The sequence below is a fragment of the Lagopus leucura genome, unplaced genomic scaffold, assembly GCF_019238085.1.
Source record: "Lagopus leucura isolate 7727_CA_CO unplaced genomic scaffold, USGS_WTPT01 Super-Scaffold_100026, whole genome shotgun sequence".
NCBI classification, from domain to species: Eukaryota; Metazoa; Chordata; class Aves; order Galliformes; family Phasianidae; genus Lagopus; species Lagopus leucura.
This window is the reverse complement of record NW_024962277.1, coordinates 1,760,999-1,784,965: the sequence shown is the minus strand read 5'-3', so window position 1 is coordinate 1,784,965 and position 23,967 is coordinate 1,760,999. Positions and strand designations below refer to the sequence as shown.

General features: G+C 42.4%; 1 protein-coding gene across 1 annotated transcript in view; it reads left to right on the top strand.

The window, feature by feature from the left end:
• Nucleotides 1-23,967, top strand: part of CHCHD6 (coiled-coil-helix-coiled-coil-helix domain containing 6) — a 101,111-nt gene that overhangs the window by 20,268 nt on the left and 56,876 nt on the right. Inside the window, exons 5-6 of the mRNA XM_042880517.1 lie at nt 9,418-9,438; nt 14,389-14,472. Of these exons, the coding sequence (XP_042736451.1) occupies nt 9,418-9,438; nt 14,389-14,472 (105 nt within the window). The remainder of the gene's footprint in view (nt 1-9,417; nt 9,439-14,388; nt 14,473-23,967) is intronic.

Below are 23,967 nucleotides of genomic sequence, written 5' to 3'. Positions count from 1 at the left end.
TGATATCCTTGGTGTTGTGTGTACAAAAGGCCTTGCAGGAGAACCATGCATCCATATTTAGGAATATCATTAGTTTGTTACTTTTGATCAGTGTTTAGTGCTCAGCTTCATAAACCACTATCATTACAGTTCAGTTTAGCCATTCATCAGTACAGTTACTTCCCTGCTGAATTAAAGGTGCTGCGTGGTAACCCCTATGCAAGCAAGGGATTGGACTTGAAGGCTATGTGTTCTGTGTTCAGTGTGCTGGGGAAAGCCTTGAAGACAAATGGCTGCAGCAGGAAACAGGTTAATTAAGAAAGAAAAAAATCAAGTTTTGCTTAGTGTTGCCCTTTTTTGGAGGAAAGGCACAGGGCAGACAGTTCAGCTGACATCAATAAATACTTTTCTCCACCAGGTTCACGGCTTCCTTCTGACTTCTGTTCTCCCCACTTCTCAGCTCTCTTGTTTTCATTGGACCCTTTCCTTTTGGAAAGCTCTAAGCAGTCTTGTATTGCTACTATTGCCCTTAGAGATGGAAATGCAGTTCATTTTATAAAACAAGTATGTTGAATGGAAGGCTTTTTAACTACCAGTGTAGCTTCTTGTCACTGTTCCTGTGGGTGTCATTTTTATCCTCCTCATCCTTCCTGCAGTAAGTGTACGTGGCCAGGCAGGTTGCCATCAGAAAGTAAAGGTGTTTTGGAACAAACCACGCTCACCATCGCTGTTGCATCAGTGCTTTTTGGTTGTTAGGGACTGCTGATGGAAACTAAAACTTGAAATGGCTCTGTGTGAAGTAAAGAAATGACTATAACTTGTAAGGTGACTTAAAGGGGCAAGTGGCACTGTGGGAGGCTTGGGAGCAGGAGGGAGGATGTCTGCCTTTGTGTGTAAATGTGTTTTTCAACGTGCGGTTTTACTTTTTCCCTTTTCCCCAACACAATATCAATAGACCTTGTCCTTCTTTCTTGGCAATGCCAGTGCTTGTGATTTCAAGGTAAGCCCTGCTTCCTTTGGGACTGTGCTCTGTGAGGCTCCTGCCTGTACTGCTCCAGCACTGTGTGGCATGGAGACGTGGGGGCACAGGAGGGCCCTGCTGCCTGCCCACCTGCCCCCCATCTGTTTTGTCAACAGAAAGAGCTTTGCAGAGCGGAGCAATATTTTGCAATTGAGTTTCTCTTTTGAAGACTCTCTGATGCTAATGTTGATTTAATAAGGTTCTCTCGTTCTCTCTCCTTGCTTAATTTGAAATGTCTAATTTTGTGCTTCACAGTTCTGAGCACAGAATTAGTGAGGGAAGAAGAGCTGGAGGCAGGGGGAGCAGAGTGCCATGCCAGGAGTTGCCAGGGGAGATTGATTCAATAGAATGAGAAGGTGCAAAAGGTTATATGGCCACAGCTCAGCAACGTGTTGGTGGTACTAATGAGAAGGAAAGCTTGGGCCTTTTAGGATGTTGTAAGGTCCCCGTAGGTGTATAACCAACATTAAATGGAAAATGGAGCGCAGGAGCATTGGTTCTTTGAGTGGGTTTTTCCTCTTGATTTTTTTACATATGTGATGTGTGTGTGTACATGTATAACATGACAGGAAAGTTATTACTATGAGATGAATGTGCTTTTAAAGGTTTTTATTCTAAAGGTTGTTTTGCTAAGTGTGGCGTTTACTTTTGGAAATACTGAGAGGTTATGACAGACAGTGAATTTGATCTTGCTGATTTATTTTGTCTATACCTGGATGCTTTAGTTTTATGTGAGCAGAAGAAGTTATTGACATCCCTGAAGTTATTGTCATCTTAAGTTCCAATGTTACTCTAGAGATAAATGTAAATTCTTCAATACCACAATGCAAAAAGATTAGCTAAAATATCGTACAAACCACAGTATTAAGACAAGCTTCTTCCTTTTGCTTCCTGTGTTGTTAGTTTACCTTTTCTGTGCCTCTTAGGAGATCTATGCAGCAGAGTTGACTTCTGATTTGCTTCTTGCTTGATTTGGATGACCAGTCTTCTTACAACTGGGTGGGCAGTGTAAATGAGTACAAGTTGTGTTCAGCTCAGTTTTATGAAAAGCTGCCAGCATGTTTCATTGAAAACCTCATTAAATCACAATTAAATCTACAGGAAGAAGTAGACCATCACACTGAACACTTGATTGATGGGGTTTATAGCTTTCAGTGCTTGCAAGGGGAATAAGCTTCTTTCTGCTGGGGTTCATGGAAGGCTGTGGCAAAGACTCACTGCAGAATTACCAGTAGTCTGAACAGAGCACTGGAAGCTGCCCTTGGACCTTATCTGCTCTCTTCAAACGCCTCAAAGGTGCTTGCAGTGAGCAGGTTTGGTCTCCTCTCACTGGTGACAGGATGAGGGGAAATGGCCTTAAGTTGCACCAGGGTAAGTTGAGGTTGGATATCAGGAAACACTTCTTTACAGAAAGGGTTGTTAAGCACTGGAATAGGCTCCCCAGGGAGGCTGCTGAGTCATAACCCCTGAATGTGTTTAAAAACCATTTAGATGTGGTGCTCAGGGACGTGATTTAGCGGAGGGTTGTTAGGGTGGTATGGTCAGGGTGCGGTTGGACTTGATGATCTTTAAGGTCTCTTCCAACCTAAGCAATTCTATGATCACTGCCTCGGTTTCTTCTATGCCATGGCCTTGGTTAGATATGTTTCCCTTTCTTGTCCTAAACTCCTGTAGAATGTAGTTCTCACCCCTTTTCCTTCACACGCTGTTTTTTAGGGAGAGAGGTAATACGGCTTCAAGTTGTGCCAGGGGACTTTCACGCAGGATATTAGGAACAATTTCTTCTCAGAAAGAGCAGTGATGCACTGCCACAGACTGCCTGGGGAGAGCTGGAGTCGCCGTCCCTGGAGGTGTTCAAGAACCATGGGGATGTGGCACTGAGGGATGTGGTTATGGGCATGGTGGGGATGGGTTGATGGCTGGACTTGATGGTCTTAGAGGTCTTTTCCAACTTTAATGATTCTCTGATTCTTAGTAGGAACTGAACTTATGTCATTGCTTCTGGACTGTACAGAGTCGTTTCAGGCATTTGGCTGCAGAGCGCACTTGTTCAAGGAATCCTGCACATGAAATACAGTTGCAGTGCCAACCGTTGGTATGGACTCTAAAAAAGCCAGAACCTACCTTTCAAGATTTCTTTTTCCATTCCTTTCAGGGCCCTTAGTGACAAGCCTTTAGGAATATTTGTCAAATCACTTAGCAGTCTGGTTATTTCTAGTCTACTGCACTGGTCATCTTATTTGATCAATAAATCAATCAACAGGTTCTAAAAATTACTTTCATTGACTTTAGAGGTGTAGTGTACAAAAGGAGCTCACAAAGTAAATGACTGTGTGCTCTAACTCTAATTAGAGGGCAAACAGTGTGGAGATATGTTTGTAAATAGTATCTAGCACAATAAATAGAGCAATCTGTCTTTAGGATTCTGCGATGCTGTGAGCTAGATTGACTCTTTCAATTTGCAAACTCATGAAGCATGGATCTTGGCTCTGTCAGGTCATCTAACTGCTATATTTAGAGCACACAGTGTTTTAAAGCTACATTTCAGGCTTCTTGCATTTGATCAGAAGTCCTAGGAATAAACACTTTGGTTCCATGTGGTGGCATGTGGCATCCTGTTAAAGCTTCAGGAGCTCCAATGAGAAGGAAGCATTAAAATTGTTTTAAATAAAACTGCTAACTCTTCCTGCTGCACTCAGTCTATCCTCTCCTCCTTGCCATAGCAGTAACACCTGGCTTGAGGTCCATGCAGAGACTGACAGTTGGTCCTTTGTAGAAAGCCTCATCCCTGATTTTTTCCAAGCCTCCTGCCTTGAGTAAGAGCATGCAGCAGAGAATGGTCATTGAATCAGCACTGAATCCTTGTAGTTCTTACCAACGTTTAGCACTTGCACAACGTGGAAAACTGCCATTTGCGAACTGTCCTCTCAAATGGAAATCAAAACTCTGCTGGCAGTGAAGTAGATTAGCAAGTTGCTGTTGATTTAAATGTGCCCTGGGGGTTGCAATATAAAAATAAGGAGTATAGTTTTACAATAGCCTGAAATCCTTGTTGCTGTACTTGGTTTTTTTTTTTCTTTTTTGTGGGTGATTTCATTATGAAATACCTGGATTACAGTAGAACATGCAACCTTGCAGCATTTTCTCTGATTTCAGCCTTGTGGGAGCTGAGAGAATGTGTGCCTGAGTACCAGCATGTTCACTTCTCAAAGCGTGCAGTGTGATGTGCAAGTGCTCTGGAAACAAGAACCAGTCTCTAGTGGACATCTTGTCTATAGCTCAAAACCACAGCTTAATTGGCAGCCTTTTCATAACACTGACTTTGGCATAGGATGCAGGGAATGCTGCAGGCCAAGTCTGAGGTACATTTTCAGAACTGCTTATAGGGGAACGTAGTGCTTACTGCTTCTCTCTCTGGTAATCATGGAAATGAGGGAGATTGTGGTCAGGTCCTTCACTTCTCATTTCTTTTTCTTTCCAGCAGTCTGTTAGTATCTTTCTTAATTTCTTCTGCTTTCCTGCTTTGATATTACTTTGCTTATGAGCATAACTGAATACATGTACTACTGTGACACTTATTTTGAGTTCTCTTTAATATGTTTGTTGTGGCCTTTTCTTCATGGCTTCAGAATCCCCTTGATTTATTCTGAATCTTTATTGTTCTGTCTTTCCCACGTACATTTTGGCAAACCCAGAGGTTGGATTTTACCCTGGAAAGATACTGACCCTGTAATGCTGCATGAAGTGTGCAGTGTGTGTGTGTGTGTGTGTGTGTGTGTGTGCAGGATGAAAGAGCAGTAAGATGGAAATTCACAGGACTCATAGTGGGTAAAGATATGGTGTCTGAAAGTCTGAGTCTCCACCTGCAGAAGGATTTATAGGGACAAATGGGATGCATCATCTTGACTGAAGGCTTTCAAGAATTTTCTCACTCAAGCACGTAATTAAGACAGCCTTTGCCTGTACTAAAAAGCAGCCTTGAAGTCACCTCTTTTAAACTCTGGTATATTTGACATATTTTTTTAAAATATAAAGAAATTATCTTTCTGATCTTGTAGAAGGAACTTTGGGTTCACAGTACTATATTAAAACTATATTCAGTGGTTGATGGCTATAAATAATAAATATAAAATGTATTGTTCAAACACAGGTAAAAATTGTGCTAGTGTTTGTAACCAAGTGTGGATTGGGAATTCCTCGTCAGCTCACATGTTCATCATTTTTGCTGCTTGGAAGCACATGGGTTTATTGTGCAGACTATCCCGATTCCTTAAGGACAGTGGTTGTGTTTGAAGTATGTAGTATGTTTGACTTAAGAACTAATGTGTTTGATATTTAAGAACCTGGCAAGAGAAAGCTATTTACCCAAATGTATGATCAGAAATGAGATTGGAACGCAAGCATGTGTAACTGTTATTTTCCTCTGCCTGTACCATCCCTAGAAAGCCATATGCCTACCCCTAGGCTGGCTTGATGGGAGTCTGTATTAATGATCATGAGCTAGAAATAATCCAGGAGGAGTTGAGTGGCCCTTGCTCCTAGCTCTTTGAGAAAATACCTCGTGGACTCAGTAGGATCTGAAATATGTTCTGGGATAGGAAGTCATAATTAATTATAGAATTTCCCAATGCCCTTTCTTGGGAGTTCTTTTTCTTTTGGCTGAATTAGTGCAAGTCTTGTGGAGTCTTACATCTAACAGTCTGAGTGGAGATTTAAGCAAGGAGATGAAGATTTAGAGGGAGTTGTTGACTCACCTGCTATCAGCAATAAGCATCTTGGGTGTACAGCTAGAGAGCAAACACTGTAAGATTCCTATAGACATTGGGTGCTTGTCTGTTGGCAGCCTGCAAAATGGAAACTGTGTGTACGTGAATAAAAGTGGTGATGGGAAAAGAGAACGTGGCAGTAGGCTGGAGCATTAAAGCAAGCCATGAAAGCAGATGGTTTACTTTAGATTTTATAAAATAGGCTTCCTTTCATTTGTTGTAAATGAAAACTATCAACTGTCAGTAATGCAAACCTATCTTCTGCAGTGCCGTATCTATTAGAATTGCAGTTGTCCCTGTATTGTAAAAGGGCAGAGGGTTTTTCTGATGATTCCCTTCTTCATATTTGTAGAATCATGTGTGCTCTGTATACTTTAGTTGAGCAGTTTTGTAACAGCCTTGTCTCAAAATGGCTTGCTGTTCAGTTGTCTCTTTGTGCTTACTTTCCTGTGTCAGTTGGTTACATTTCTGACTTTCATTACATTTAATATTGATAGTACTTCGATTTTCCACTGAACTAGAAGTGTTTAAGGGTCTGGAGTGGGTACTGAATATTTATTCTTGAAATTCTTTAGCTCCTACCATAATGGTAAAGCTCGGAGTTGGATTATTGCCTTATGGAGAAATGACTCTTTGCTTATTCAGTGATGATGTCTGGTCATCAAGATGTTAGAATATGTGCTGCAAAGCTCTTTATATATCGATATGAATGCAAAAGTTGTTGCCAACAGCTGTCTAAGGTTTTGGGCACCTGCTGCCTCTCATTTCTTACATATCCCACTCTATCTTTGACTCCTGAAGTTGGCAGTGCCCATAAAATTATTCCGTGTTCAGATCTCAAGCAGATCACTACCAATCTGGTAGTCTGAATTCCTGAGTCACTGGTCATGCTGTAGTCAGATTAATTATAGAGCAGCATCACTGCCCATGGCAAGGTGATGGACATCCAGGTTCAGACTGATTTTGCTCAGGTTCCAAAGGTGTTGCCTGTCCTCAGGCCACTTCATCATGCACATCCCTTTGTCCAACATTACCCACTGCAGAACCATATTCTGATTGCTAAGCACTGTTTTCATGTTTCTTCAGAGTATGATGGGCACAAGAGAAGTGTAGGTGGTGCTGTGTATGAGTCGGGTAAGAGGAAACGCTGAGAATTGCCCATAAGTATGAAATGCTATTTTGACACAGTATTCATGACTTCATTGATAGGTGGGAAAACATCCCCTGCTTGCAGAACCAGTGTTCAAATGTGAAGTTTTCAGACATATGGATGCATTGCTGCCGTTCTTCCCATATCCAACCACAGTCCACTTTAAGCAGACCGTGTCACATTTTTTCCTCTATAAATACCTTGGATGGGGGTTGTTGATTTGGCCCCAGGTCCCATTTCAATAATAACCATTTGCTTCTGCTACAGTCAAAGGGAATGTCTTGGTTTGATTTTGACCCCAATAGTGAAGTTCAATATTTGTTCAGCTGTCCATTGGGTTATCCAAGTAACCCACCTGCTGTAGCAGAAGAGTACCAGTAGTATTGACTGAGGGTGCTAAGTGATGGCTTGTGTCCCAGGGCAGGGATTATAATGCTCACACCCCCAACTGGGAGCTGGAAGTGGAATTTGTTTGGTTAGGAAGCCAGATGTTACTAATTCCTTACACAGTGAACTTAAACTTTGAAAATACTGTTGGTTGCACTGCGTCTCCTATTATCAGCGATGATAAATGCAAGTCTACTAAAAATTTTGGCTCAGACTTAAGTAGTAGTACAATTTAAACCAGTGGCTTGGGTTTTCATTTTTGTGTTTTATTATATTTCATTTAGCCTGTGCTTCACTCCAAGCACAATTATTTTTTCAGCTCAGGAATATTTCCTATTGCATCAAAACCTGTTTTAAGTTTCCTCTTCCCTTTCACTGCACTACATCCATCTGTTCCTGTTGTAATAATTTTTCTTCCTCCTCGAAGGTGACAAAATTAAAGCCTGTGGCAGTACTGGCAGAACAAATGCCCTGAGGTTAGCAGCAGTGTAGTTCTACTGTTGTGCATTAGAGTCAATAGGCATACAACAGGAATCGCATCTTAGCGAGGCATTTCTTCTTCTTGTTCTCTTCTTAGCAACTGTTCAGTGTTACTGAGTCAGTGCCCTGTGGTTATTTTGTCGTGGAAGTATTTGTCCACCAGGAACATGTCAGTCAGTGGCTTAGGTGTCCCAAGGATGACATCCACATCCAGTAGTGAGCTGCTGGTACGTGTGCCCTACCTGCCAAAATAATCATGCCATAAAGAGTCCTGTTTTTTTCTGTCCATCTGCTGAGGATGGACAGCCTTGCTATTGCGAAGGTGTTGCTAAAACACTAAGCACATCTGTCCAGATGTAAAAATCAGTGGGAAGAGAAATGTTATTCAGATCAGGCATTTGTCAAGATGGGTCAGTGATTGCTGGTCAACACCTGTTGTGTGTCAGTTTGTTTGGCCAAGGACTTGATGTCAGTACATCAAACCTGTCTGCAGGAAGGTGTGGGCTTCCCCTGGCTGAACTGGAGATGTTTTGTCCCACCCCTCCCAGCTGTTGTGAATGATGAGGGTAGGCAATGCACACAGTGGATGGCACCTCACCCCTCGCTTACCTGATGTAGCTGCTCTGTGCCTTTAGAATGATGGCAGATCTCATACACATTTCACTCTGCTGTCTGCTCCCCCTGGCACTGAACTGTGACCAGGAGGAAGGTTCCTCCTGCCCTGTCAACATCTCCCAAATAAATAATCATCATCATAACAGCTGGCCTTTGTTGAGTTCCTGCTTAGTGAGAGTGCTGCTGATTGAATGGGGCCCTGAGAGGCAGGGTGGGCTTGCAGCCCTTGACAACAAATGAGAGCCTCATAAATGCCTTGGCTTCAGAGGGAGGTGTTTATGGGCATGAAATGTTTATCATCTTGCACTTGCTTTGCTGCTGCTGGGTTACTGTGCAAGTCAAAAGTAGTAATGAGTAAAAAAGAGGCAACACTGCAGCCTGCTGGATCTGCTTGGCTTGCTAACAAATGAAGGAGCAGGTGAGGTCAGCTTGGATTGGGGAAAATATTTGGAATGTGCATGAAGTAGTAGTTGATCCCCTTTGAAGGAGTAACCCCCCCAGCCAACTGGCTTTCTGTTGGGAGGCACTCTGAAGTTCTCATGTAAAGAAGATTACTGGCTATTGAGGTCAACTTACGTATTCCAAACTGCCTTGGCAAAAAGATGCATGTTCTTCATGGGGAGTTTGAGATGTGTGGCTGTTGGTCTCCTCCTTTCAAGTACGCCCAGCACTGCCCCGTCCACTGGTGTGTGTTGTGGATAACGTTGTGCCTTGTGTGACACCCTGGCTGCTGCACAGCTGTCTGTTCTTAGCCCTGCTCTGTGGGGGGATCCTGCCTCAGCCTTCAGGAGGTTTGCTTTGTTTTTATTTTGGGGGATGTATGCTCCTGCTTTAATAGCGCAGTTCCCAACAGGGGACAGCACTGCACTATTTAAGATGCTAGTCATTTTTAAGGAACTTTTCTAAACTTGTCACACTAAAAGCTACATTGTGCAGCAGCAGGCGGCCTCCATAAATCACTGATTTCTCTTTTTCTTCTCTTTTCCTTCCTTTTTCTCTTGCGCTCTCTTTATTCCAAGCCTGAGGATTTGGACGCCTGGGTAAGCGCTCTTTTTTTTTGTCTGGATCTTGCTTATTCCAAGTGTCATGTTGTTACTGTGTGCGTACAGATTGTTATTGCTGAGCACAGATGCAGGATTTTATTTTCTGTCATTACATTTTAAAAGGTGTTCAGCTAGAAAATTGCATATTATTTCCTCCATAAAGGTTTCACTGGTTCCTTTTGTGTAGCTTACAGCTGCTGAAACCAAACTTGATCTGGTGGTGTGTGTAGCTGTGAACTCAGTGGCAGAAACAGGAGGAAATGAAGGTTACACCAGTACTGCTTTTTAAGGCTGTAAGGCTGCATCTGGAGTCTAAAACAAAGAAAGCAGTCACCAGCCTTCAAGAGAATGAGAGAAAGGGGACAAAAAGCAAGTGGTGTGGTAGGCCTTGCCTGTTTGGAATGGTGACTGCAGGCAGCTCTGCATTGTTGGTGATATTTCTGCTGACACAAATGGAAGTTCAGTCAATGCTCCCCCATGGTTGCTGCTCTGGTACAGCCCTCCCTGTGGAGTTTGCTGCTTACTGTGGAGCATGAAGTGTGCAGGCTGCCCCTTGCTGCTCGTGTTGTCCTGTCAGCCCTGCTGTTCTCCTTAGGCTTGGCCAGGAGTGTGCCAACCAGCTGATTTTGGACGTAGTCCTGTACTTCAGTGCATTGCTGTCAATTCCTTTGTCTCCTCTTGGAGCCTTTAATAGTATTTGTTTTTCTCCCCTGCCTCCTGGACTGCTGCCAGGACTGGAAGAGACATTGGAAAGCATGAAGTGTAAGAACTCTAGAATGGTGAAGCGTGGCAGATTGAGGTACCCAGCCCTAACGTCTGCTGTGCTACTGCAGGGATGTTGGTGGGCACCTCTGGAGGAAGCTGGCGACTGCTCTCAGCAAAGTGCAGAACCAAAGCATCTGATAGAGACTTCAGGACCTTTTTTTTTTTTTTTTTTTTTATCCCTGTAGTTTGTTTCCTAGGGTTGCCTCTGACTGACACTCTGGGTGTCATCTCTCTTGTTCCTCTGTGACTGGTGAATGTTTGGCTAAGAAGAAGATAAGTTCTTTTGCAATAACCTTGCCAGGTGCTCTGACTTACTTCTGAGGAAGTAGATTGAGGTATGCAGCATCCCTTCTAGACTGAGTCTCCCTTTCTAGAGATGGGGCTGTTTTTTCCCAGTAGTCTTTTCCATGCTGTCTCCCAGCAGCACTGCAGGTCTCCAGCAGCTGCAGGCTGTGCTCTTGCTGCACTTGATTCCCGCATGCTGCATTGCCTGCTGTAACCTAACCCTGCCAAGAAGCCCTTCCAAAGCAGACTTCCTTTTTAGTTTTCACATTTAACAAGGTGATGAGAAGGAAACTGTGATTAAGAGTCATAAAACTCTGCTGTTATTTCACAGAGGAAAACCAAAGCTGATTTGTGAATGGACGTAGCTAGAGTGAAGCCTGGCTCTACAAGACCAGGTGCACAGCATGTTGAGCTGTGTGTTGGCTGCAGCTCAGGATGAGGCTCAGTTTCTTGTTCTGTTCAGACAGAACCAATAATTCATCAGCTCAATTAAGAGATTTGCAAAATATTTCTTTTGGCCTGGCTGTCAGCTAGCAGGCCAGTGCTTGGATTCTTCAGCAGAGCCAATATGTAATGCACAGCTCTAGAGATGTGCTGTCACAGGTGGTATCTAAATGGACACTGCATAAAGGGTGGGGAGGAGGCAGGGAGTTGCACACGCCTGTGCCCCAGCTCTTTGTTGTGTTTCAGGGTGGCATGCAGATAACTCGAGAAACTTTGGGCTGTGAAAAGAGTGTGAAGATTTAAAAAGTAGGTAGAACTTGAAATAGCCCCCAGCTGGTCCAGGTATGCATGCACCTGGAAGCTGTAGCAGTGTGCTTGTAGCTTATCTTCACTGTCCTTTTGTAGGGATTCAATGCTTTTAATTTCATTACAAAGAGTTCGTGAGCACTTCCTAAATGTATCTGGTGGTTTTGTGCAGAGGGAAATTGCTTGTTGCATACATTCTGTTTTGCAAATATTTGTCCTGTTTTACTATTCAGAATTTAGAGTCCATTTGAATATTCTACAATCAACTGCAATGTGCCTCCCTTCCCTCCTTGTTTTTTCTCACTCCTCCTTGATATGACAGCCTGTGTTCTACAGTACAGTTTCTTAGATGTCATCTCCCTGCTTTGGTCATCTCTTGCATGCCACGTTCCAGCTCAGATGTCATTTCTGCAGCGTGGATGAGAAATGCAGTTTTCCAATATCTGATTTTCAAACCTCTGTCTTATCATGCATATCTTTCCTCCTTCTTCCATTCTTTATTTTTAAAGGCCTTTATGTGAAAAGTGTTTCTGATGCTTTGTTTCCCACCTGCGATCTCAGTCCCCTGTGAATTTGTAATCATCTCTGGCAGCCAGTTCTGTCTGGGACATCACAGGCTTCTGAGTTCAGGTAGGGAATAGGAGGCACTCTAGAGGAGTAGAGGACTAGAGGAAGTCTTAATAAATATCCTATGTTCATTGAAAATGTCCCCTGCTGTCTAGCCCAGTTTGGAACAGTGAATATTTCAAGTGATGTACACCCTGACTGTACCATTCATACTTCAAACATCATCATGAAGTGTGTAAAGTTTCTGGTAATAACAGCTGGGAGTAGAGGGAAACAGAAGCAACTTCCAAGCAGATATTTCACTCCATAGAATGTTTCTCAGTATACTTGAGCAGCTCTTTGAAACACTGAAAACATGTTTGAATTGTGAGTAAAAATTTGCACTGCAAACTCTGGTTCATCGTGCAATTTAATGGTGGTAACGTGGGATTATCTGGGAAATAGAATGGTGTGTATGCTAAGGTCTTGATGCCAGCATTGTTGTAAGTACTTTTTTGTTCTCAGAGAAGTCTGCTACCCCAGAAGAGTAGCACTGCCATGTAATTCATTTGCTTGGACTACGGAGACACTTTCTTGTGTTTTGTAGCATTGATCTTTTGACTGTTTTCATCTTGTATTATGCTTTACACTGAGAGCAACTTCTATCTTAATTGTGCAGAAGGGACAGCACTCTGTTACTCTTTCATTTCCTTATATATTTTACCCTTAAGGAAATATGAAACACTTTTCTAGTAATCTTATTTTATGGGTATTATGCAGAAAATTAGTAGGAGAATTGAGGTCCTTTGCTTACCCACCAGACCACTGTCCCTTCTCTCTGTTTCATTTCAATTGAAGTTGCCTAGTCCCCTTCAGAGGGTGGATCTGTATTCAAAAGGATCATCCCAGTTTGCTTATTTAAAAAAAAAAAAAAAAAAAAAAAAAAGGAAATTCTGGCAGTTAGGAGGTGCCCATCAGTGCCCTTGTTGTTGCAGAGGTATGGCTCATCTCTCACCTGGCCTCCCCCTTGCCACGTTTCATCTGCTGTGCAAGCTGGAGGTTGTACAGCAGCTCCAGCAAAACCAAAGCCACAGCTTTTGCTGTTGAGCAGAGCCTTTGAGAACAAGGCATGCAGATGTGTCTGCAGAGCTGGTGCCTTATCCTGGCCCTGTTGGCTGGGCTGAAAAACATGAGAATGAGTTGGTTTTTTATTTATTTAAAACACACACAGACCCCCAACCTCTGTTTCACATGCTCATACTTTACTCATCAGCCATCTCTCACTGTGTGTCTTAAAGGCCCTTCTTAGTCCTATTTATCCTGCTGTAGTTCATCAGCAGGGGAGCAGAAAGAAGGAAATGCATGGCAACTTGCTTTCAGATGTAATTTTTCTCATTAACAATGGCTGTTGGCTGTAAAATGACAGGTCTGAGCCCACGGGGATGTTTCTGTCCCAGCTGTTTAATCACGTTGGACCAGCATTTTCTGTGATTGTACCACCATTAAAGTTATGAGTGGTGCTGCTTGGATGCTGTAGGTTAGCAGGGTGTGTGTTCATGGTGAACTGACTACTCGCTTAGCTTTTGAAAGATCTTCTGTGCAGTGGTAACTTATGAGGCCCCAGAGATCTTGGAGGGGGATGGGAGGAGAAACACAAGTGCCATTCTTCTAGCTATTGTTGCTTTTTATTTTTAGATTTAAAAAGCTTGACTCAGTTCCATCAATGCCACGTTTTCTTAATGCTAACTCATCTTAAGAGTGGGAATGCAGCAAAGTGCTGCCAGTTGTAAAGAGCTGAAAGGCGAAAGCTGTTGCTATAAACAATTTTATTATTACTTTTTAAACTGGGCATTGTTTAATTGATGACTGAGTAAGGCCTTCAGCGTGCTTTTGTATACCAAACTTTGGAAGCATTGCACTTAAGAAGAAAGAAGAGGAATTCCGACCTTCATGTTCCTTCCAAGTCTGTATCATCCAACAAGAGCTCTGGGTGTGCAGCCTGGTATTGTACATGCAGAGATGTGCACTTAATTGTTATGGCAGTGGCTTTAACTAGGTGTGCAGGAGCACGTGTATGGTCTGAGAGTGTGTTGCTCCATGAATGTTACAACACAGCCTTGCGTTGGGTGTTTCCCTTGTTATTGCAGGGATGCGTTACCTCTGTAGAAGTTTTCTGACACTCAAAGTGGTGTTTATGAAATGGAGGACTTGAGGCTTATTTTTAAGGTAAAGTGAGGGAAGTTGTAATAAACGTCATGGTTCATGAGATGCACTTGAGTAAGGCAGACTTCAGAAAATGATGGTAGGAAAGTCCGGACGCATTACCTTTGTGTAATTATAGGCTTTCATGTAGAAAGAAGAAGTGAAACCAAGGTATTGCGATTGAGTATGTTACTAACAAGTGTTTCAGACCTGTGGGTTTAGTCCCAAGTGAACCAGAACACAGAAAGTTTGAAGCTGCGTTGGCAGGGATCCTATACTTTAGACCTGAGCAATGTGGATCTTCTGAGTTCCAGTCTGCATCCCACGTGCTTTCCATGCCCTCGTGCTCTTCACCTTTAATTTCTTCTTCTACCGATTCTCCTTTGTTCTTCTTCCCAGGCTGTGGAGCTGCAAGGCAGGGAGGCAGAGCTGAAGCAGCAAGAGGCCTTCTATAAAGAGCAGTTGGCGCGCATTGAGAGGAAGGTAAGGCAAGTTGTCCTTTGTTTGCGGCCTCTGGGTATGAATGGGATCCGCTGTGGATCTGAGCAGAGAGCCAAGAAGCACCGTGCTGACACCGGATCTGTCAGCACCCTTTGTCTGCCCCCATTCCATATGGAATTAAATGAAAGAGCTGTGCAAACAGAGCCCTGTGAAGATCTCCCGTTTAGAGATAAATGCTTTTTAACTAGATGATTTTGAAATAAAGTTCATAGCAATTCAAACTTTTTTTTTCATTGTGGGGTTTAGATGAAAGCTAGATTTTCTGTGCTTTTTGTTTTGTTAAAAATCCTTGTTAGGTCTCTCTTTCTTAAATCACAAATCTTGCTCTAAATATGAATTAAAGTTGTATTATTAATTGTCCTCTGGGGAGCCCAGCAGTTCAAAGGATGTTGCTGCAGAGCACTGTTTCTTGCTGGATAAGCCTTTGAAATGAACTTGATTTGAAGAGACGCTGTCAAGCATCTTTTAAGCCTGAAATGACCTTTGAAAATCCATTTAGGGATTTGAATCTCTCCCCTAAATGTGGGATTTGCTTCTCTGTTTAATTGTTTACCATGATGAGTTTTTAAAAATTGATGCCATAAAAATAGGAGCAGCCATGCTGTTCCTTATGAACTAATGCAGTTTTTACTTCCTGGCAAAATGAAATAATATTATAAGTAGTCTTTATTTTTTAATAAATGTGGAGAGTAATGTTCTCCAGTTTGAAGCAATTAGACCTCCTGACAGGGAGTTGCATACATCCAATTCATTCTTATGTGACTGAAAAATGCAAAGCAATGTGCAAGGTGGGTCGTAAAGAGATGGAAATCAATCAGCTTTACTACTGCCATGTAGCATCATGGTGAATACGGAATGCAGGAAAATTACAGATTATAGAAATGACAGAAAACTACTGGCACGTCTTTTCCCTTTCTCATTCCTTGCTGCTGCATGGTTGTCCATGCAGCAGTTTGGTTTGTTTAAGCCATGGATGGTAAAACATGCCCACGAGCAATTTCACGTGATACGATTTTGCAACACTTTGATCTATACAGTTCATTAAAAAATAAACGATTAAAACTACCACTTAGTGCTGCATTCAGATTTTAAATTCTATTTCTAGAATAATGGGGATTGTTCAGTGAAATTGCAGACAATCCTGCAGCTATCGTTCTAATTATCACAGTTGTCCATATGTTCATACGCAAAGGGGATTTTTTGCAGTGTCTTGGTCTCACGCTGTGTGCTGCCATTACACTCTTCTCTCCAGATCTGGTCTCACGAGACAAAACAGCAGGGAAAAATTGTGTGTGTCCTTTATGGGCAGTGGAATGGGGAGATGCTTGTGACTGACCTGCGTTGTGCTCCTCTTCAAGGCTTATGTATTTAGTGTTTTCCTTTTCAGATCTGGGTCCTTTATGACTTCTAAACAATGCAGTGTGGGTTTTTTTGTTTGTTTTGGTGCAGGATCGTTTTAGGGAGCAATGTTGCTTGTTCATAGCCCTCTGCAAACTGTGGAGATGCACAGAGACTGCCTTTGAGTTCTTACCTGTCCAAAGAAAAAGTAGATTAAGAAGCGCAAGGTTTCTTTTCTCTCCTGAAACACTGGGAAGTTTCTGGCCCTCAAACACTAGCATCTTGTTCATAATAAAATGGAAGAATGCCTTCAACCGTTAGTCTGGAGTGGGAGGTGGTGGGGGCTAGAAAGGAGAGGAGAGAAATGTACTTGAAACAGTGTAATAAAGCTTAATTGTATTAGTTTTGAAAAAGGTTTTCGATCTCTGTGGATAATTTTATTCCTATAATGGTTGGAAAGATGGAAAACACAGCACAGAGCAATCTTTTTTATTAGCTGTTGCTTTTATATAATTCTGCTTTTATTTGTTGAATACACGCAGACCTTGATGTGTATTTATTTATTTATTAATCCTTGAATTGTGCCCAAACCTTCCACCTCAGGCTTTTATTTATGTCTGTATATAAATACATGTGTAGCATGCATACATTAAGGAAAAAAAAAACAACAAAAAAAAACAAACCAGCAACACAAAACAACATTGGTATATTAGAAAAAAAGGCAAAAGCATCAGAGAGAATGAGTTGAAGGAGAAGTTTCCTTTTTCTACTGTTGCTGGAAGGGATGGCCATCTGGAGCATGGTCACTGCTTGTCTGAAGGTGCCAGGATATGGGGTGGCTCAGCGTGGAGCTAAAAAGCCAAATGTCCTTCTAGGGTCTGTGCTGTGAGGAACTCCCCTTGTCCTCCCCTTTTCCATACGTTCAGTTTGCCTTTGTCCCCAATTCTTCCTGACAACAGAAGTCAAGATGGCAAGTTCTCTAAGTTTGTTTTGAAGGGATTTTCTGAATGGTTGATGGAAAGAACCAATCACCTTCCCGGTAGGATGCAAAGAGCTGCTGTGTTGTTTCTAAGAAGCACACTACTTGTGCCAAAGTAGCTGCTGTGCTGTGTCAGGCAGGCTGTCCTGGTTCTCCTGATGGTGGTCAGCTTACGAAGACTGTGAGGTAAGGTGCACACAACCAGCAAACCCCTTCGAACAATAGAATCCCCTTGGACAATGGCTTTGAGAACTGTCTGAAGAGCTGTCGATTGCTGACACGTGGCTTGCAGCAGAAGTTTATTTTCATTCAGTATTTTTATTTGCCGTAATGGAACTTGGGTCATTGCCAGCATTCTCGTCTCAGCCACTTTTTTCTGCACTTGTTTAGCTCTTTGCCTCAGTATCACGTGGCACTGTGTGCCGTGGGTTAGCTATGTGCACTATAAATCCTTTCTCCAATTTCAAATAGTTCTTGTCCTTTAATATGCCTTATGTGAAGGGGATGAAAGGAGTTCTTCATTAGTCATTCTCTGTAGATTTCTGTTCTGTTCCCTTTTTTACCTTCCCACTAAGCTTAGCAGTCCTCACCTTTTCAGCCTCTGTTTGTATAGGTGATATTTTTCCAGGTTTCTCATTCTGCTTGGTTATCTTTGAACCCTTTACCCTGCAGTTCTGTCTTTGAGATGTATTGACCAGAATTGAACTCAGTAGTTCCCCCGAATGCGGCAGATTGTGTGAATATATTATCCCTTTATTTTGTAATCTCTAAGAGAGTGCTGTAATCTACTGGACAGAACACAGAATTGGAAGCAAAAAACTCCTCATTTTCTAATAGCTGTTTCTCTTTGGGGAGTTTGAAACAATTACTTAGTCCATCTATCTCCGTTACTCCATCTGTAAGATGGAATAGCTTATAAAGGAAGGGCAAAGTGTTGTGAAACAGTAAAGCTATACAAAGGCTAAAAAGGTTTTGCATGAGATGAACTACAGGTGTACCTTATTTCAAATAGATCTTAAACTGGATTTTGCCAGACAGCTTTTTATTAAAATTTTCACAGGAAAGGGCATGTATTAAGAAATAACTGCAGTGTTTCTTTTGGGTTTTTCCCCACATTTTCCCCACATCTTCTATTAAAATTCTGGAAGAAGAAAACCTGGGCGTTCATTTTATTGTTCCATACTGACCAACAATGGCTGCCCAGAGACTGAGTGCAATATCAGGGCAAGTATATGTGATATCTGCTCCAAATGCTTTCTCAGCCTGTGGTCGTTTGTGACTCAGGTACTTCCTGAGATGTCTGTGTGTTTGCTAATCCTAGATGGATTGCTATTTTCCATAGTCTAGCCTCTTCTTGAGCAGTTCCCCACCCAGCTGTATGTTGTGTGAACTCTGTGCTTCCTTCTGTGTGTTTTGAACAGAGATTTTGTACCTGTTAATCTTGTTGCCCTTTCCTTATGAGAGCTGTGACACTAAGTTCTTGCCTCCCTTTATGCCCCTCGTGGTTTTGTAGATCTGTGTTTCTTGATGCTATCTCTATTCAGGCTCAAACATCCTCATTCCCAGGTTTTTACCTGTGGAATTCTTAGCATGCTTAAATGTGACCAATCAGGATGGTTAGAAAGGTTTTCACCTCTATTCAATCATCCTGGAGAGATGGGAAGCAGAACTGCACACGTAATGATCATTATATGCGGATATGCCTTGAATTTATGTGGTAGCCTTATGAGAACTGTCATTTGGTTCTGTTTCTTAGGGAATGCTGAATGATTGATTTGCATTTCTGACTTCTGTTGAGCAAATGCCACGCACTGCTGCTTCCAGCACTCAGCTCTGAGTGCAGATTTGGACACATGAAGTAGCTGTCCCAGGATGGATCCGGTAATACAGTTTCTTACTGGGAGATGCTCTTTCTATCTGCCCTTTGTGTCAGGTTGTTAGGGTTTGTGTACGTGTGAAGGGCTGTCATCTTTTTATACTCCTTCTAAAATAAAAATAAGTTCCAAAACATTTTATTGAACAACTGCTTTGTGGAGGATTGGGATACTGGCCATGCTCTTAAGCTTCCCAACTTTAGTTCTAGCAGTTCATTGTAGGTGTGGGTTTCAGTCTTTTGAGCTCTTTGGTAGTTCTTGTTCTGAAGTAAGTAGCTGAAGTATTTCTGTGATCGAGAAAGATGCAGGAAGCGAAGCCTTTGAACTGACCACTTCTTACATGGCCATATGTAAGTGCCAGGAGTTTGGAAGTGATGATATGGACCTTCTGTTCTGGCCCTGCTTGCAATGTGGCTGTCTCATCTCCAATAAATAGTCCAGTAATGAGACCTGGGTACTGTGGTAGGAATGGTTAAACGTTTTTAACTCTAACTTGAAACGATGGTTTTACATTATATCCATGCAATTTGGAGTTGTTTCACTAAAAGTGGGTCTCATTTCAACTGTTACAAATGAGATTTTTTTTTTTACTGTAGAGTTTCCCTGGGTAGAGTGGATGAGAGCTGGGCCTGATAACTCTGAAATGAAAACCTTAGAAATATGCAGTTTGGAGGCTTAAGCTGATGTTGTTTCAATCCTGAATGTGTTACTGATAAACAGGGGCAGCAGGAGATGGAGGGAGCTTGTTTCAAGTCATTAGCATACATACTGTCCAGAACTGGGATTTATGTTAAGGATTCTGGATATTCATTGTCCTGCCATCTTCAAATTGTAGAAACATCTTTTAAAAAAGAATGATAAAGAAATGCAGTCTCTCCTACAACCCTTTGGATACCAAGGGATTTCACTTAGAATGTTAGTTGTATACTTTCTCCCAGGTTAATATTTGTTAGATTTGTTTTGCTATTTGGCCTCTTGCTTGGTTTAACCTAACCAAATTTAAGGGCAGTGCTACAATACAGAAAAACCTGTGTAGCTGTTTGAGGAAGCGTGAAGCAGTGGAGAGTCTGAAGGTGATCTCAGCAGATGAAGTGAAACTCCTTGCTGTAGTTTGATATCTGTTCTTTGTTTGGATTTTCCTAAGCTGCGGCTCCCATGTTATCTTCTATTAGGTGGCAATGGACTACTGAGGGTGGTGGGTACATTAATATGCAATGTTTTCTGCTTGTAGCTTTTCAGAACAGTAAGTAGCAGAAGAGGTATTTGTAAGCTGTGGCGCATTTATGCAAGTGGGAAAGGAATGCATTAAATAAATAGATTTTTTTATTAATAAAGTAGACTGCACTTCTTTCTCTGCTTAGCATCACGAATCTTGTAATTTTATGTGTGGCACTCACCTGGTTTGTTTAAATGAATCTTCTTGCCATTGCACTTAACACGTAATTTATGTTTGTAAGGCATTCAGTGTGTGCTAAATGGGAGAGAGGTGAATTTACTCTTGTTTGTTATTCTTATTGGCCTCGATCCTTGTTCTTGGAGCAGCTTCCCCCTCTGTGGGGCAGAGCAAACCGATGTCCCTTGGCAAAGGTGGCAGGGGCTTCTATTGAACGAGATGAGGAATCCATTCCCTGAGTTATGCTCCCAGGATGTTCCTGTATCTGTGAGAGCTATGGAGCACTCACCTAGCCTTGCAGCAGAAAGCTACGGAGAGGTGTTCTTGAACTGAGCCCTCTGCCCTCTCAGTGGGAATTAAACATTCAGTGCCCTTCTCTAAATGAGTTGATAGTTCCTGGCGGGTGTCGCTGACACCATTTATTTTCTCAATAAAATGGCCTGTAACATCTTAGGGCTGCGTGTGAGCTATTGCAGTGTGTGTAATGGCTGCTTTGTTTGCCCCTGGTCACTGTATCACCAGTCGCTAACTTATTGCTCTATAAAGTGCTGTGGGGTATTCTGAGGGAGAACAGAGAGCATGAAACTAAGCGGTTCTCCAAAGATGCCTTCTCCTTTCAGTAGTAGTCCTTGTCCCCTCTTTCATAATTTGGTTTTACAATATTTCCAATTTCCATTTTTTCTTTGCCTAATTTGTTGAAATCTCATCTCATCCCCTGCTGCAAGCCTTCCTCTTCCCCAAACTGCTGTAGTGCATTGTGTGACTCTGCAACAGCTCTGATCCACAAAAGTGGTTTTCCTTTCAGGCCAATGGAGCAATATAATGAAGCACCCAGTTCATCAAACTGTTGATTTGATCTTCTGAGTGCGGGAAGGTTAATCCACAGTATAGTTTTCTGAAATAGACTGACAAGATCCCTCCTAATCATCCAGATCTCTTCCCAGTTGCTTGGGCTGGCTGTCTGACACTGTGGTGTTCCCTTTCAGGCTCTAGCCTTGGATTTTTAGAGGAGCAAAATTTTATCCCGTTTGTCAGTGAAGTTTCGGAGCAGCAATAAAGCGAAATAATAACAAAACGGGAATTGCCATCTGATGTGCTTTTGACCTTCCATCCTCCTCCTCTCTTTCAGTTACTCACACTAAATGTCACGCTGGTGGAAAAGGAGGGGCTGCAGCATCCCCGATTCCTTCTACCTGCTGGTACCCACAGGGCAGCGTGGGGCAGAGGCTGTGCTTCCACTGTCTCCCCACAGCATCCCTGTCTGCAGGGAGAGGCTGCTTTGTGCTGCCACCCTCTGCCTTAAGCCCACTTCAGTGCTCAGTTCCCCTGTTTTATGGTTGTTTTGCTGAAAGCTTGTAAAGTTTAGTAGTTAATGTATTGCAGTACACCAGCTTTTAGAGATCAGATAAATTGATTGGTAATTTGATGAACTCAAAGAACATCTATAACAGCGTAAATAAAATGCGTTAGATGTCAGCACTGCCTCTCTGCCTTCTCTGCAGCCTGTATGTTTGCTCTTCAATATGTGTTGACTGATGTACAGTACATTACATCAAATTACGAGCAGCTTCTATGCAAACAGCAACTAAGTGTTTTCTTCCTTTTCAGTCTTCAGGATTACTGTAGAGATGCATTTGCAGTCTGTGTGCTGAAGGGTGAACTGTCAGAGCCTTCCGGGTGATTTTGTTTCCCTGGCATTTAGAGTACCTTTGCAGAGGGGAGAATGATGCTTATGGGCTGCTTCGTCTTGGAGGAATTCATCCTCAGGCTCGACTTGTGAAATAAATGTGGCAGCGTGTGGTTTGAACTTAGTGTTTTAACACTGAATTTAGCAGCTGAATTTAGATAACAATCTGGTATCTGGTCTCATCAGTGTATCACTATGAAGACTTGTTAAAGGCAGAACAAAAAGACTTAGAATGTAATCTTGTCTCTTTGTTAGAGCTGAGCGCTGGAGTGTTTGTCCAGTCTGGTCCATAGAGAGAAAAACAAGCCATGCTTTTAGTCCTTCCTTTTGAGAGCTTTTTTCATTACCTGATGTTTCTGATACCCACCCTCCCCCCCTCTTTATATTCAATTCAGTTTTCCCTCCTTATCATTCGTTTTCTTATTGCCTGAGTTTAGAGTTCTGTTTTCTGCCTTTGTGCTGTTTATAAGCAGAATGGTATTTATAAGTGTGTGTACATACAGGTAGCACTGTTAGCAATAAAGACAGTGCTGCTTTCTTAGTGGAAATAGGACGCACATGCGTATATATATAACTTATTATATACACGTGCACACATGGTTGCTCTGTCTGTCTCATCTATGTCTTGCTGTGGTGTAGTGCTGTAGCACCAAGTACGTTATCCCTCTACAACAAATACCAGGGCTGCCTGTTATTTCTGTGTAATTGGCCAACCAGTGTACAATTAATTTTTGTCCCTGTTATTGCAGTATTGGCTATTTTATGAAACTGTGGAAAGCTAGCACAGTGAATTGATTAAATATGTTGCAGACCTTAGGCCGAAGTCTGTGTGCCTGCTGGGATTTGGATGATTGAAGCTTGCGTTCCTCCTGGGATATTCCAGATTTAGACTTGGCCTTGGAAATTGTTTCAGGTAGACAGAACTTCCCTGTGTGTGGAGTCCACGTGCACAGGACCCTGACTTTGGAGAACGTGAGATTTCTCTTTCAGCCTGCAGCGTTCCTTCTGTGTGCGGCAGGAAGAAAAGCATCAATATTGTGACTAAAAATAAAACCAAGGCTTAGGTGCATATCAAAAACATCCATACGTTCTTGCGTTGCCTTTATAGAACATGCGTTTGTCACATCGATATAAAATGTAGTTAATAATTACTCTGAAAATTGGGCAGAACATCTCCAATTTGTGCTGAATTAAGTAGACCAGGGATCAAACTTTGAAAAGGGACTGCCCTGCATTGATGGTGGCTGCACTTCTGAAGGGAGGGTGCTCAGTGGTTTACTGTGGATGCGTTAAACGCGTGTTTCATGACAGCCGAGGGCTGCTTCTCTGAAGGTTTTCCCCCATCTGTCATTCATTTTAAAGAAAATTATAAATAAAAAAAGCTATTCCGATTTCTTGAACGTATAATGCATGTTCCCAGAATGACTCAGAAGTAGCTTGTAAATAACATGTTTTAATATTCTTAAATATATGAGTGCTGGGAGGCTCACTGTGAGGTCTTGAACCACTGCAAAGGGTGTTTGTTTTTGTCTGTCTCTGTGTCCTGACCCCAGGATCCCTATCTGGTGAGTCGTCTGCTTGTTTTTGGGGTCGGCCAGTTGTTCAGCTGCCCATTCTGCCCCCAAACAATTCTTGTCTCAGTTTACCATTAAACACCTTGAGTCTAATAACGAGGGTTACCTGAGTCACCCATTTGCTGTCTAGCCCCGTTATAAGTACAAAATAATCACTAATTTTTTTGGTGTTCTGTTTTTACTGTAGGTAACAAATGCATCTCATGGTCTTTAGTGTGAAGGTCCAACACTTACACATGGGGAAAGGGGGGGGTTTGTCCTGTTACCTGCGGATGGGAGGCGCTGCAGGGAGCGGCAGCAAAGGAGAGGCAGAGCCAGAATGCTTCTGTGCTGACAGCCTGCAAGGGTCAAAAGGAGTGAGAGGTGGGAGGGGGAAATGCAGAACTGAGATGAAATGCTAAGCCTCTGAACTGAGAAGGCTTCCAATAAGTATGTTATTTCAAGAGAATAGCTAGCATTTCTTTTCCTGCCCAATTACTGCATCTCAGCTCTTTTCTTAAGGAAAAAAGATGTAATTCCTTCTCCTTTCCCCCTCCCTGTTCTTCTGAACACAAGCCGTGCTTTTGCTTGTATAATTCCAAGATGCAATGTTGCTGTGGGCTTGCATGCTTGGGTCAATCCAGGAGTGCCTG